This window comes from Cygnus olor, chromosome 6 (genome assembly GCF_009769625.2).
Source record: "Cygnus olor isolate bCygOlo1 chromosome 6, bCygOlo1.pri.v2, whole genome shotgun sequence".
In the NCBI taxonomy this organism is placed as follows: domain Eukaryota; kingdom Metazoa; phylum Chordata; class Aves; order Anseriformes; family Anatidae; genus Cygnus; species Cygnus olor.
In genome coordinates, this window is record NC_049174.1 from 6,935,495 (window position 1) to 6,949,524 (window position 14,030).

Here is a 14,030-nt window from a genome sequence, read left to right on the forward strand (position 1 = left end):
ACCCAACAATTTATTAATCACAGAAATTAAGCCTTAGTAGAAACCAAATTCCCCAAACACATTTTCCTGGGAGCTATATAAGCTGAAAGCAGACATAAATCCCTGCCTCCTGTGTGCGGTGCTCCTCGTTCTGCAGGGTTTTATGCGTGTGTCTTTCTGAACAGTGATTGTAAAATCTAGTGGAAGCATTCAAATTTGCAGACTTGGGGACTTGGTAAGTAAATTCTGGGTACACCTTTGGCATCCCATTATTGTTTGATTAAATTTAAATGTATTATTTAAATTTAAATTTATTATTTAAATGTGGAGGTGGGGTTTGGGATGGTTGTTCCCTCTCCTTTCTTGTTTTCTTTTTTTTTCTTTCTTTCTTTCTTTCCTTCTAGATGACTCCTTGAGCATGCCCAGTGTGGTAAGTGAACAAGAAGCATACCTTATGGGAGCCATTGGGAGGAGGCGGTTCTCCAGCCATCTCTCCAGCGTGTCTGCACCTCAGGCTGAGGTGGGCATGTTACCCAGCCAAAGGTAACAACATGGGCTTTTCACCTTTTCCATTATATTCATGAGAGCAGAAATGGTGCAGGTATATTATGTGTAAATCAGAAATGTGGGATAGGAGGATCAGCACCAGCATAGTGATAATAAATTTATTCATCTTAAAAATAGCATTGGACCAAGGGTGCAGCTTTGGAAATAATGATTTTCCAGGATGACTTGTGTTGCATAAGGTCCAAAAGAAGGAGCTGTCATTTCTAGAAATCTTCCTCTGAAACAGTTTCAGACATCTCCAGCAGTTTTTTTCCTCTGCTACTACAGTGGATACCACAAAGAGCAGATGTGATTTCTAGGTTCTGTAATGAACCAGGGGACTGTACACAATCTGCGTTGGGAGCAGGGAGTAATCCCCAGATGCTGGACAGAGGGCAGAGGTAGTTTGTTTGATTTACTTTTTTTTTTTTTTTTCCATGCAGATTTTATCCTTCTTAGAACAGTAACTAGCTCATCTTGGACACCGAATGTCCAGCTGAAAGACGGGATTTAACAGTTTAAACCCAGAAATATTAATGTTGATAGATACCCTTGAATGCCTTATTCCTGGTCGACATGGAGTGGTGAGAAAGAGATAGGAATTTGGAAAATGTGCGCCTTTAGAGTGTAGAGAGAAGTTTTGCAGTTAAACGTGACTTTTTTTCTAAGTAAACAGTGTTTATTGTTTTGTTTTTCTGTGGCATAGTTATCCAAACATATCTGACAATGGATAGATTAATTTTTGTTAACTCCTTTGAACCTTTAAACTGTAAATTCTGCATTATCTCTTGACCAACCTTGGAAAATCAAACAACATTGTTCCCTCCCAGTCTTGCTTGGAAGTAAAGAAATAACCTTGATACATGAAGGAAAAGTAACAGCTGTGGTACATACCAGCAGAGATAGGAGAAGTGATTTACAAGAGAGGAGTTACACAGATTTTATCTGGGAGTTTTCACAAAAGGGCTTACAGGAACTCATTTGACTTTTGAACCCAATTGATTCAGTCCCTTTGTTTCTTAAGAAATTAATATGCAAGACTGCATTTTCCCCAATCTTTCACTACAATCTTGAATGCATAAACTTCATAGGAGTCACAGCTGACTGATAGCAATGTTTGCTTTGTGCAATCCCAAGTCATGGTTCTTCTGAGAAAAAAAGAGTTTAATTACAACAGAGCTTTACTCTCTACTTTTGATGTACACCATATACCAGGAGAATCGCTTTTCATCTGTGCAGGGAAAGTACAAGCTCAGCAAGCACAATCAGAGTCTACAATATCATGCCCTTTTTAGTTATGGATGGTCTCTGCGCTTTCAGGCTGCCTCACAAATGTAAACTAATTAATGCTAAGTAATATTATTATTGCTTTCCTGCTGGTAACCCAGCAGACTGCCTTCTTTCTTTCATGATTTTCCTGTGGTTGAGAGAGCTGCTCCTGCCTCAGTGGCTGAAGTGTAGAAAAGCAAAGTGATTGTGTACTTGTTTGCCAGGATCCACGCCAGCTGTTTACTTACAGTTTCATTGCACTACATGACCTTGTTTTCCAGATGTTTGTCCTTAGAGCTGTACCAGAATGAAAGTGGTCTGTAGCTCTTGGGAGGCAGATTAGTCCTCCCTCAGGAAGAACTGGCTCGTGGGGAAGAGGGAAGAAAAAAGCTTTCTATGAAGCTGGAAGTAAATAGAACCAAAATAAATGAAAATGCCACAGGAAAATGGCTTTGAAAACAGTTCCCTGACCTTATTTCCTGTGGAAATACATCCTACTGAAGTCCTTAGCTCCCCAGTTCAGAGCAGAGATGTAGACATCTCCATGTAGTGTAAACTCCCTCTAACAACTGCTCCTGTTATCAGATGTTCTTTCAGCTCCTCTGACTCATATATGTGCTGTTGAGCGTGCGAGACCAATTAATGTTACCGTCCTTTTTTACTTTTTATTCCGTTGATATTTTTTCCCTTTAAAACAGAGACAATCGCATGCTTTTTTGCATTTTCTTTCCCTAAATTCTTAATCTCCCTGCCCCTCCTGCAGTGAACCTAATGTCCTCGATGACTCCCCGAGCCTGGCCACTGAGGGCAGCCTCTCTAGGTACAGTGTTAACACTACCTGTCTGTCAGTGTGTGTGCTGGGAAACGAGCCGTTTCCAATCTCCTCTGTCTCTTCCCCTCACCTTTTGTTGCTCTCTCCATCTCTGTCTCTTGTGGCTCATTGATATTCAGGCCTGCAAGTCAAAGGTGTAGCAACCCACCTTCAGTTTTCAGCTTTGATTGCCAATAACTTGGAGGAAGCCAAGGGGAAGGGGAAATAGCAAGTGAAGTAGTGGTCTGTCCGGCTAGCCTGGGTTTTTCCCCTTGTTTAGCAATTGCTTGAAAGGCATGAGAAAGATTATCCATGAGGCATTAGCTGTAGCCTGTTATAAGCATTAGTCTGGAGGCTTACACAAAACAGACATCTGTTTTTCCATTCATCTCACGATGCTGTCACCACAAAAGACTTAATAACAATATCAAGCTGTTTTCTTTAACGTTCACTAATAAAACTAATTACGATAACTCCTGCAGAACAAAGTTCTCTGTGGATGCTTTGCAGTAATTCTCATTGTTTTTGCAAAGTGTTCCCAATTCTCAAATGGCAGCTTTAGAAAGCTTGCAGGTGAACACCATGAATCCATACTTAAAATTGCCCCATCAGAACTGGAGTTCAGGCCAAGCTGTTGACCATTACCTGTGGACAGGGGAGTTTGTGTGCAAGTACTGTTAGGGCCGTCCCTGTCAAATGGGTCAGAAGTGAGCTTGGAAGGGAGGTCTGCACCTTTAACAGCCACCTCAGTCATGCCTGTCATCCTTTTGATTCCGCTGCTCTGCTCACACCTTGCAACCCATCCTCACGAGGTCGGAGAGCTCTCGTGAGTCCCAAGAGCATCTCTCTCCTTCCAGGGGAACATGGCCCATTCCATTGGCAGCACTAGGATAACACACTGCTTCATTACTTGACCACCCCAGCTGAAGATGTGGATACGCTGAGAGGCGTTTGGGGTGGGGACAGGCTGCTTTGTTCATTTGTTAATTTCTCTCAGCTGACAAATGGAGAGTTTATCGTTGGTTGTGTCACTGAGATCGTCTCATGATTCATAGTGGCCTTTGTGTGCATGACTCCTGCTTTGGCAGATTGGTCTCTAAATGGTGCTGCTGTAGGAGTGGCATTAGGAAAAGACATCAGCTTGTTGGCAGAGGCAGGAATATGGTTATCTGCTTTTGTGATGCAGGAAAATTGATTGCATGGTCATCTGAGCATGCATAAAGAGAACAGTAGCCATTCAACCAAAGAAGCCAAGGGCCATCCCGTATGTGGAGCTAAAAGCTCACCCCAGTTGAGGAGGATGAGTAGAGGAGAAGGTCTGGATCTGAGTTAAAGCCATCGTGACCTGATATCAGGTTACATCACTGTTGAGTTTGAAATGTTTTGATCTTGTTAAGTGTGAGTCACTCCTAATAACGGTGATGAGGCTGAGGAATATGAGACAGCCAAGTCAACAGATGAGTTCAAAAGCAATAATTTATTTTGAACCCTGAAATGCAATCAACTGTACAGTGGGTTCCTACTAATTTCTGTCAGACCAATTTTTGCTAGGGACCAGGACACTGTATCCTCCCCCCTGCTCTTTGGTACAGAGCTTTTCTTAGATAAAGAGCTTAACAGATGTACTTGGGAGTCAATTCTGTTAAGGTTTATTATTTTTTTCAAGTAGCGGGCATGAGAGCTGCAAAACCTTAGAAAGAAATAAAGACGGGGAAATACTGCAAATTCATATGAAAAAGCTAGATTACAGTTCTGTGAGTGAGAAAAGTCATTTCAACTACATTGTTAAATTTGCAAATTGGATTCCTCCTCTACAGCACAGAAGTAATGAAGCAGACACTGCAGGAGTTTATTGTGCTATGGGGATCATAGGACAGAATAAATGTGTTTTTACATTCAGGAACATCAACTTTGAATAAAGCAGGCTTTGGTTTTTCTTACATAACTTTGATTTTGGCTGGAGCAAAGTAGCAACAGTTTATGATTGCCTTCTGAATTCAAAAGCTGATGTTTAGTCAACTGACACAAAGAAATAAATCATATGGAGACTAGACCTCTATGGAAGGTAGGAGTTTTAAATAAATAAATAGTGATAAACACACGAAAGAATAAAGCCTGTTTCCCTTTGTTCTAGAACAATTAGAGACAGCTGTGTAGAAAAGCAGGGAAGACAGGAAGGGGACAGCGTTTAGGTGCTCAGAAGTAAACAGATAGCATGAGGTACTTGGAGCATATGTATCAAGCATCATGAGTTGTAGTAATAATTTGAGAGGAAAGGACATTTCCGTAAATCAGGAAAGGAAAAATGAGAACTCACTGTAATGGAAATCTGTTGTACAAAGACATTGTCCTTAATGTTTGTAGTTACGCCTATCCTAGCTTCATGGTGCCTATTAGGGAACATCAGAGCAAATTCGTACTGCAAGCGTAGCAGATCTAACACCAACATGACTAGGATGTGTCTGGGAATACGAGAGCTGGAGTTCATCTACATTTTAACCCATTTTCCACCGGCCTTTGTCCACTAACCCCATCACTCAGATGCCTTGGGACATAGATAGTGTGTACATTCTACCACAGTGGCTTGGCAAGCATGTACACCTTTAATGGACCTTTAAACTCCTTGTTTCCTTTGTTTGTGTTTTAGTTTTGTCTTTTTTTTTTTTTCGGCTGCATGGTTTATCACTTATAATTCCAACCTGACAAAGTTTCTTTTAGCCCCCACTGTGTGACTGGCTGTCATTTCATGTAGGGATGGCAACATGCTCCCATGAAGCTGGGTTTGTTTGATCTTTTACTCACCTGTCTGCCCTAACTATGAAGCAGGAGTAACATTACTGTGAAGATAAAACCTCTGACAGAGATACTCAGGGAGTGATAGAGCATCTTTGTGATGGGCAGGAAATTTTTCTATTTTGTTCTTCCCAAATAAATTTATATCCCAAATAAATTTATGTAGTGTAGCAAACCCCTTATCGATCACAGTGCCTCAGGAGGGAAAGGTACTGCCAGCTGAAATGCCATTTGATTCAGTGTTCCTTGATTGGGTTCCACAGGCTGCCGGAAAAGCAGTATGTTTCTGGTCAGGTCTGGTAAACAAGGAGAGACAGAAAAGGAGGGAGGATTTACACGGAGTCAACAATCTGTCTGCCACACTAATTTTCATGGAAATACAATCAGCAGTGCCGTTCTTTGATGTGAAAACAAACCCTCACAAAGTGAAAGGTTGTATCTGAAATTTCAGCCACTCATCTGAAATTTGCAGTCTTCATGACTCTCTCCCCTTCTTCCCTCCCCCCCATCCCTTCTTCGAAATTTGGGGATAAAAGGCAAAAAGACAGCCACAGCAGGACTGTGCTGTGTGCTGGCAGCTCTGCCAAACTGTGCTGCTCTCTGATCCACCATTTGTCTGCAATAGTTATCTGCAATTTCAGCTCATAAGATCATCCTGAATTATACCAATTTGCGTAATGATTCAGTGCTGGAAAGAAGCATCCACCAGCTCACTAAACTCATTTCACTTATGATATAAGCCAGGCTGAAAATCACAGACTCCAGCAGGAAGACACGAAATCCAGCCTTTCTGTTGTTCACTTTTCTATTGTTTGTCTTCAGTGCACAGGTTACTCCATGGGAATCATTTTTCTCCTCATGTATAGCCTCTGTGCCCTCATGTGGTCCATCTGCTCTCTTTATCTAATGACTTTTCCAAAGTATTTTCATGATGCATGTGAAGTGAATTCGTTTTATCACTCTAAACAGTGTTTTGTACTGAATACATCTGTAGTCTGCCTGCTACAGACAGGTATGTCATATCACCCGTAGAGCCAAGAGCTGCTGTTCCTTCATCAAACCTTGTAACAGTATTGGCAAAAGCTAGTCCAATAGCAAATTATTTTTTCAAGACTTTCTCCAGCCAATTCCTACTTAATTCACATACTGGCAGGAATCGGTTTTTATGTAAACGTAGAAACAGGAGATGAGGAAAGTTCTACAAGCTGCAATTTCAGGTAGTCTGGATCACAAATCAAAAGACTAATTTGAGCGCGGTCTCTCTGCTCTAATAAGGAACAATGTGCTGCTTCTGGACCTACCAGTCATATGTGCTGCAGTTACTGCCTGGGTTAAGAACACAGTCTTGCTCACAGGAAGTAACTCTGAGGACTCTGCTTATTCATGGGCGGGTGTTTGCATGATGTTTAGGATGCTTTGTATGTAAATCATGTCAATACCCTACGTAAAAGCTGGAAAATACGTTCCAGAGGCTGGTGATCTCATTTGGAAGGGCTGTCTGGGGGAGAAAAGGACTCAAATATATCTTGTTTGTTCTGGCTTTGAGCTTGCATAAGCTTTTCCTTTTTTCCAAACCACTGCAGCTGTGGTGAGATTGCCAAAGGCATGGCTAGGCTTAGGAGGCTGTAGTCAGACAATGAGAAGAGAAACAGCTTCGGGGGTTGAAGGTAGTGTCTCTCCCCTGAAGTTGCCAGTTGTCTCGCTAGCAGAGCTGGTGGAAGCACATACATATGGTTTAAATGCAAAGTCAGGCTTCGGTTTAAACTGATAAGAGAGGAAGGAGTAGGACTTTGAGCTCAGTTAACCAGACTTTGACCTGAAGCAGACCAGGAAGCTCTCATGTTCTCTTCTACCAAACCTATGACGAGCAGTAACTTCTGCCAAAGGGAAGAATGAGCTGTTCAGGAGAGAGGACTTTTTAAGCCTCTCCACAGACATCCTTCATGTCTTGTCTGACCGTGTCAAACCTTAGGTTTGCCTTCTTCCTCCGCTCCTGTAAGGGCAGATATTAAACCTTCACTCTGTTGGTGGTACTGACCTCCTCTGGGGAGATCCAAGGAAAACATCTAGAGAAAAGAATGTTGTTTTTCTTTAGATTAATGCAGGCCAAAGGCAAAATGGATTGTAATACCAAATCCTCAACAGTGCATTCCAGATATAGCTGGGAGTTGCTTAAATAGGACGTGTGGCTCAGTGGATTCCAGTCTGTCCCAAATAAGCAGCTGCCTTCTTTAAAGGAAGTCCATCTAAATGTTAGTTGCTATTGTAGCCATATGTCTCCCAGACATAGTTCATTCAGTTAAAATGTTTTGTGACCGCTGTCTGCTAAATGAACAATTTTTAACTGTTTGGAGGAATATACTACTTTGATGAAAATGAGGGGAGGGTGGTATTTTTGTATGAAGTAGATTTAATGATCAGTTGAATAGTAGAATGAGATGGTGTGTAGCTGAGTCTGTTTTATTGCTAAAGATTGTTTTACTGCAGATTTTCAGCTGTTTTGTACCAAGATATTAAAAACTAAAAATGTGTGCTTTTATAAATGTATATATATAATTTATGTTTATTTGTATTTTTTTTTGTTCATTCGCTACAAAGAGACTCAAGGCTGCAAGTGTTGAGTGTGAGGCCTTGTTCACATAACTCATGCACCCATTATGTGAATAGATCCTTTGTCACTTTGTGTTTGTTTTTTGTTTGTTGACTTAAATTGAAATTAAAACCAGATGACAAAATTGTGATGAGGCTGTGGAGTCTATTTGGGAGGAAAAAAATAGCTTTTACAACATTGTCCTTAAAAACGGAAATGCAAACAAGAAGGCTTTTGAGCTAGGAGCTGATATTCTTGCCTTTGTTAACAAAGCCTATGTGGCAAAGGATGCAGAGAAGTGAGTGTTGGCTCAGTGGGATGCATCAATCAATGACTGAAAACTGAAATTTGCAGTTATTTATAGTTGGATGCTACCTGTGCGTGGCCAAGTCCTGAATGCCATGACTCCACCTCCCACCCTCTCCTAAGCCTTGGAAGCCACAACCCAACAGACACGTCCCCCCCATCCTTCAAAGACAGTATTTGCTCTTTGAAGTGACTGTGCCATTAGTGGTTTATCAACCTATCTATTTATTTATTTATGTCAGTCACAATTGCACAAAGGACACCTGCTAGTTACACAGGGTGCTTCTGTGCTTGGCCTAACGCTGTCGACATCTAACAGGGTGGCAAGCGTGCAGAGTGAGCCCGGACAGCAGAACCTTCTTCTGCAGCAACCCCTGGGGCGGAAGAGAGGCCTACGGCAGGTGAGACGACGGGGCGTGAACAAACCTTTCCTTCTCTTCGAGTTGTTTTGTTGGTTTTTTTTTCTAATTTTGTATGTTTTGAAATGATTTCTGCATGTAAGGTTTCCCTTTTACGGATTCTGTGATACTCTGGTTAAGTTAGCAGGACCGTAGTGCAAGTTGTAGCTGTGAGACCTGGCAAACTGGTAAGAAAGAAGGTGCACTTTGAGTTCCCCAGTTCTTTCCTCTGTGCACTTTTGTTGGTTTTGTGGGTTTTGTTTGTTTTTTAAATTCAAATGATGGTTACACAAAGCACATCAATTACATTCAGTATTAAAACTGAAAAGATCCAAAACACAGAAGTTCAGTAGCTGTTTTCATATGAAGGAGATGTCTGAGCCATTGAAACCTTAAAATGTGTAGCTGTATCCTCCCTACAGAGGACAAGTTGTGCAGTACATGAACATACCTCAGCCTAACGTGACTCTTTCTTCCAATATCTAGCTTCGACGACCACTGCTGTCACGTCAAAAAACTCAAACTGAACCTCGTAGCCGTCACGGAGCTCGACTTTCAACCACCCGGCGGAGCATCCAGCCAAAACCAAAACCTAGCGGTAAGGCAGTGCTGCATTTCCAGAGCCAGCACTTCATATTTTAAAGTGGAAAATACGATGTTGTTGTTTTAGATTAAAGGAAAAGTTAGCACATTTGAAGAATATGTAAGCTGTTTTCATCGTAGAAATAAGAGGTGCCATGTTTAACTAGTTTATGTTGAGGTTGGTAATGACTGGAAATTGTTATCATCAACTTGCTCTTCAGTAGCCTGTACTAAAGGGAAGCCCCAGCATGCTTATCCTTTTCCCTAGTAAATGGATCAGAAAATCGCCCCCTCAAAACACTTTAATGGTGTCAAGGTCAGCAAGGTGAAACTGGACATGGGCAGTCAATGATCGTGTCTCTTAAAAGTGTGGAGGATATAGGGTATGTGTCCTCCATTCAGGATGCCTTGTCTAAAAGCTCTGGATGTGCAAATCTTGAAGTTGCTAGTAAGAGTGGGAGAACGAAGGAAAATTCCCACCATTTGCAAGCTTAACAGTTCTGAGTTTTAAGGGCTGTATATGGAAATGAATATGGGGCTGTCCGTGCAATGTATTTCCAGGAGTCAGCATTGTCGAGCAGAGCGGGTAGCTCTATTCTGTATATCTAAAGTGAGCAATTAACTTTGGAGGAAACACCTGGAAGAGCAAAGGTTGCTTCAGAACTTCCTGGGTTTCCAGACAGGACTGTGCTGGGGCAACAGCGCTGCTGGAGATACATGGAACATAAAACTTGGCCAGAATGATTAAGAGTGGGAGCAGGGATATTCGTTCTACTGTTAAGCTTTAGTCTAGCTGTTGTCAACCCATGATATTCTTTGTTATTGCTGGGTAGTGAACTCAGTCAGTGGCAGGAATGAGGGGTAATCAGCTGCCCTCTTTCTTTTCCAATTTTCCTGCAAAACCTGGGGCAACTCCCTTATGTATTTGATCTTAGTTTTCTTTTTTAGTTAAGGGCAAAAATGCCTAAGTCACATGGGAATCCAATTCATTACATTCTGGGGTGGAAAGATGTTATGGGTGATATTTATCTCACCAAGCCATGACAAAGACAGGTAGGGTCAATAGTCTTCAGGAGATCCCTGACTCTTGCTGTGGCTTTAGAGGAAGCCTAGGAGTAAAAGGCTTTGAGATGAGACGCCATTTAGACAGCTTATAAAGATGGAATGAATCACGAATCCCGTCTTAGCTGTAAAAACACTAGGGATGCTCTCTGCTCTCTTACTGTGTTTTCCTTCCCAAATCATAGCATTTTAATACTCAGCTTTCTGGGCTTTGTACCCTTCAGCAGAGCAGAAGCGGTCGGTGACTTTCACTGAAGCTCAGCCTGAGGCAACACCACCGTCCCCAGCCAACCCCCCGGCTCCAGCAGCTCAGCCGCAGGGCTGCAGCCACAGCAGCCCCCAGGGGAGCAGCAAGCAGGAAGCACCAAGTAAACCTGTGCTGACTTCCTCTCCCGCCATCGTTGTAGCTGATCTCCACAGCCAGGCCATTGGCCAGGTAACATGACTGACAGTTTTATCACGTGTCTGCCCACTGCTTCATCTCAGCTTTGCTGATTTAAGTTGCAGGGCAAATATTTATCGCTGCATTACAGCAGTATAACAAAAGTTGGCTGATGAGTAAAGGCAGCATCTTTTCTTAAGGCTGAATTTGCTGTCCTACCCTCTACTTTTATAAACTACCCGCTTCTCGGTCTTTGCAGTAATTCTTAATTTGTAAATATATTTCCTGCATCTTTCCATCATACCTACAAGTCTTTCTGGACCTGTGCAAATTTTCATCAGCTGGCAATTACAGCTTGTTCTCTGAGAAATGAGTCCTTCAGGAAGGATTACTTCGAAAACTCACTCAGGGTTGTTTTAGCAAAAGCATCACATTTCAAAAGAAGCTGCTTGTCCAACATTTTTCTTTGTTGGACACCACTGAGCACAGTGAGAGACAATCACAATTGCCACTTCAACACAGTGACATTGTGGTCACTTCTATACCCCAGCTATCTCGTGTCTTTTGGGTGTATGGACTTTGCCATGAACAAGTATAGGACATCTTTCTTGAAAATATAAAATGAAATGAGGAAGTGTTAACAACTGAAAACAGACAACTTTTCTGGTTATTGTTACAGATTTCATTCACCAGCAAAAAAATTGAGTTGTTAGGGCAGATTTTTAGGGATTTATAATCTGCAAATGGTCCTTTAATGGTAAAAAGTAGTTCTGAATGAGAAAATACTTTATAGGTGTTCCCTAGCTCTTCCCCCCCCTCACCCTTTTTTCTCTGAACATGACCACTGGCTCTCCTCAATTGCAGAGTGAGGCACTTTCTACTGAGAAGGAGAAAGAGAAAGAGGAGGGTTTGGAGTCCCGGCCAGCCACAGCACAAAGCACCCCACCCACCCAGCTCTCTGACACCGAGGACTACGCTGGCCTTGAGACCACCAGCTTACTGCAGCACGGGGACACGGTCCTTCACATCAGTGAGGACAATGGGATGGAGAACCCCTTGCTGGCCACTCACTTCAGCTTCACGCACGTGGAGCTTGGGGAGACTGACGTCGATCTAGATGAATCTCACGTTTAACTCTTGGGAAAGTGCAGTAGTGGGAGGAGGAAGAGAAACTGTACCTTCTCCTTTGAGTTCCCTGGTAACTAGTAACTAATTCAAATGAGCACTTTATTATCCAAAAGCAGAATATAGCTAACAGCCTATTGCTGTAGACCAGCTAATTTCTGTTTGCGAAATCTATTTCTGTTCAGGGCAAGACTGTAGGAGCAGAGAATTTTTAAAAAATTCTCAGGGTAGGAGGTGTGGGCAAGTATGAGTGGTTCACAAAGCCTTGATCTGGCAGCCATGTACTTTGATCAGCAGCCTCTTTGGGTAAGCAGGCTGTTGTACTGTACAAGACAGGAAGGAGAAACCTCTTTTGAGACTGTGCCCAAGATTTATTTTTGTAGCTTTTTTGAGAGGAGGGCTATATAGCAGCTGTATCCAAGGCTCTTACAGTTTGGTACTGACAGTGAAAATGCTGACAAAAAGTACCAATCTAAAGCTCGATTTTCACAAGCCTGAGACTACTGTTTCTAACTTGCCGAGCAATGATAAGCGCCATGGAGCAATTAGATACCCCACCCTTTTTTTTTTTTTTTTCTGGCACTGCAGCCTTTAGTTGAGTTTACGTTTGTCTATTGGTTTCATTCCACTTTGTAAGATACTGCCCTTGTGCTACAAAAATATTTGCTCTGTAAAGCTAAATACAGTACATACCATAAGAAGGAATGCACATGCTGTGCACAGATATAGATGGGCAGGGGGTGAGTGGTCTGCAGATGGTATAAATAATCCACTCCGTCTTGCTTTAATGTACTGAGTAATTCATCCCCATAGGTTAAAAAAAAAGCAAGAAACCGCATCTGGAATGTGTGGACCTTCCAGTACCTAGCAACTGCTCCACTGATGCTGTCTTACATCCTTAGATATATAGGGATTTAAAGTAAATATTTATATATGGTATTTTCATGTTCCTATATATAAAAATATAAATATATATGTACATTGTAAACAAAAGATGCATATTGCAGGGCAGAAACTTGATGAAAGAATCTATTTTTGGCATGCTGAGATTGTATTTACAAAGGTTCCATTTTATGTACGTAATGCTGATGGCTGCAAGTATTAGATATATACATGTTACATTTATACCTAGGAGGCGATCCCTGTGGGGGATCAGCTGAAGTCACAGCTGAGTTATGGGCTACGCTGCAGCATCATGGAATTACACTGAAATGTGACTTTATCCATTAGCTGCTTACAGACGAACTGCAAAACAGCTGTGAATCAAACCATGAAATCATAAGCAACACCCAAAGTTACCCTGTGCTTTGGGATTCACATAAAGCCTTTTCCAGCTTACATTAGAAGAGCTAGATACTGCGGTTTGTAATCGTGGCATTATTGTGCAGAGGAAAATGTCTTAGATCACCCTGAGAGTTTGCAAAATGTGCTAATTACCAGTTTGGCCCCTGGGGCTTGTAATTTGAACGTATGCGTCATAAACCAGCCTTACTGCGGAGATAGAACAATATCCTATCCATCTCCAAAGAAAGGACTCGCATCCCTCATCAACAACTCCAAAATAGCTGTTTAAAGTACTGCCGTACAAATGATAGTCTCACTGCTGTGGTGCAGCATGCAGGTTTTGCTGTTGTGTGGAAAACTAACTGTATACCTGGCAGCAGGTTTCAGCCTGTTCAAACCCATGGAGCCCTTGGGCTGCATGGCCCGGTATTTGTCAAACGCTCACATTTGATGGGAGCTGTGCATACCAGTCTGAGGAGGGAACTCGTGCACATCAAACATCTGCAGATGATAGCAAAAGCCATCCTTCTCCCAGGCTCAGGGGTGTTGAGCATGTGCTGAGTCCTCTGCATTGGAGGCAAATTCTGTGTCTCTGTCTGTATCTGTCTATCTATCCATCCATCCATCCATCCATCCATAGGTGGTGCACTAATGCAACTTTAAAGTGTACGTGGCTTTGTAAGAGAGCTGACTGGGTGGCAGCATCTCAGCTCTCCTGCTCAATGGGTGTCCTGAGTGACAAACTGCTTGCTTTGCTGACCAAAATGTGCTGTACTGCTTCTTATCTCCTCAGCATGCTGGAGCCAGCGCCAGCTACCTATGGCAGACTGCTCTGGATTATCTCCTAGCTTGGAGGTCGCTCAAAGAATTGCTAAATTCCAGATGCTAAGTTTTATTATTAAC

At 42.2% G+C, this 14,030-nt stretch overlaps 1 protein-coding gene across 14 annotated transcripts in view; it reads left to right on the top strand.

The window, feature by feature from the left end:
* UNC80 (unc-80 homolog, NALCN channel complex subunit) overlaps window positions 1-14,008 on the top strand; it is a 132,861-nt gene extending 118,853 nt beyond the window's left edge. For 12 of the 14 annotated variants that reach the window (XM_040560999.1, XM_040561000.1, XM_040561008.1 and 9 more), the window contains 6 exons: window positions 384-522; window positions 2,558-2,614; window positions 8,614-8,695; window positions 9,179-9,290; window positions 10,561-10,772; window positions 11,583-14,008. In XM_040560999.1, coding sequence (XP_040416933.1) covers window positions 384-522; window positions 2,558-2,614; window positions 8,614-8,695; window positions 9,179-9,290; window positions 10,561-10,772; window positions 11,583-11,852 — 872 coding nt within the window. In that variant the 3' untranslated portion in view covers window positions 11,853-14,008. The remainder of the gene's footprint in view (window positions 1-383; window positions 523-2,557; window positions 2,615-8,613; window positions 8,696-9,178; window positions 9,291-10,560; window positions 10,773-11,582) is intronic. The other 2 variants (XM_040561004.1, XM_040561011.1) reach the window with 1 other exon arrangement.
* Window positions 14,009-14,030: the final 22 nt, after the last annotated feature.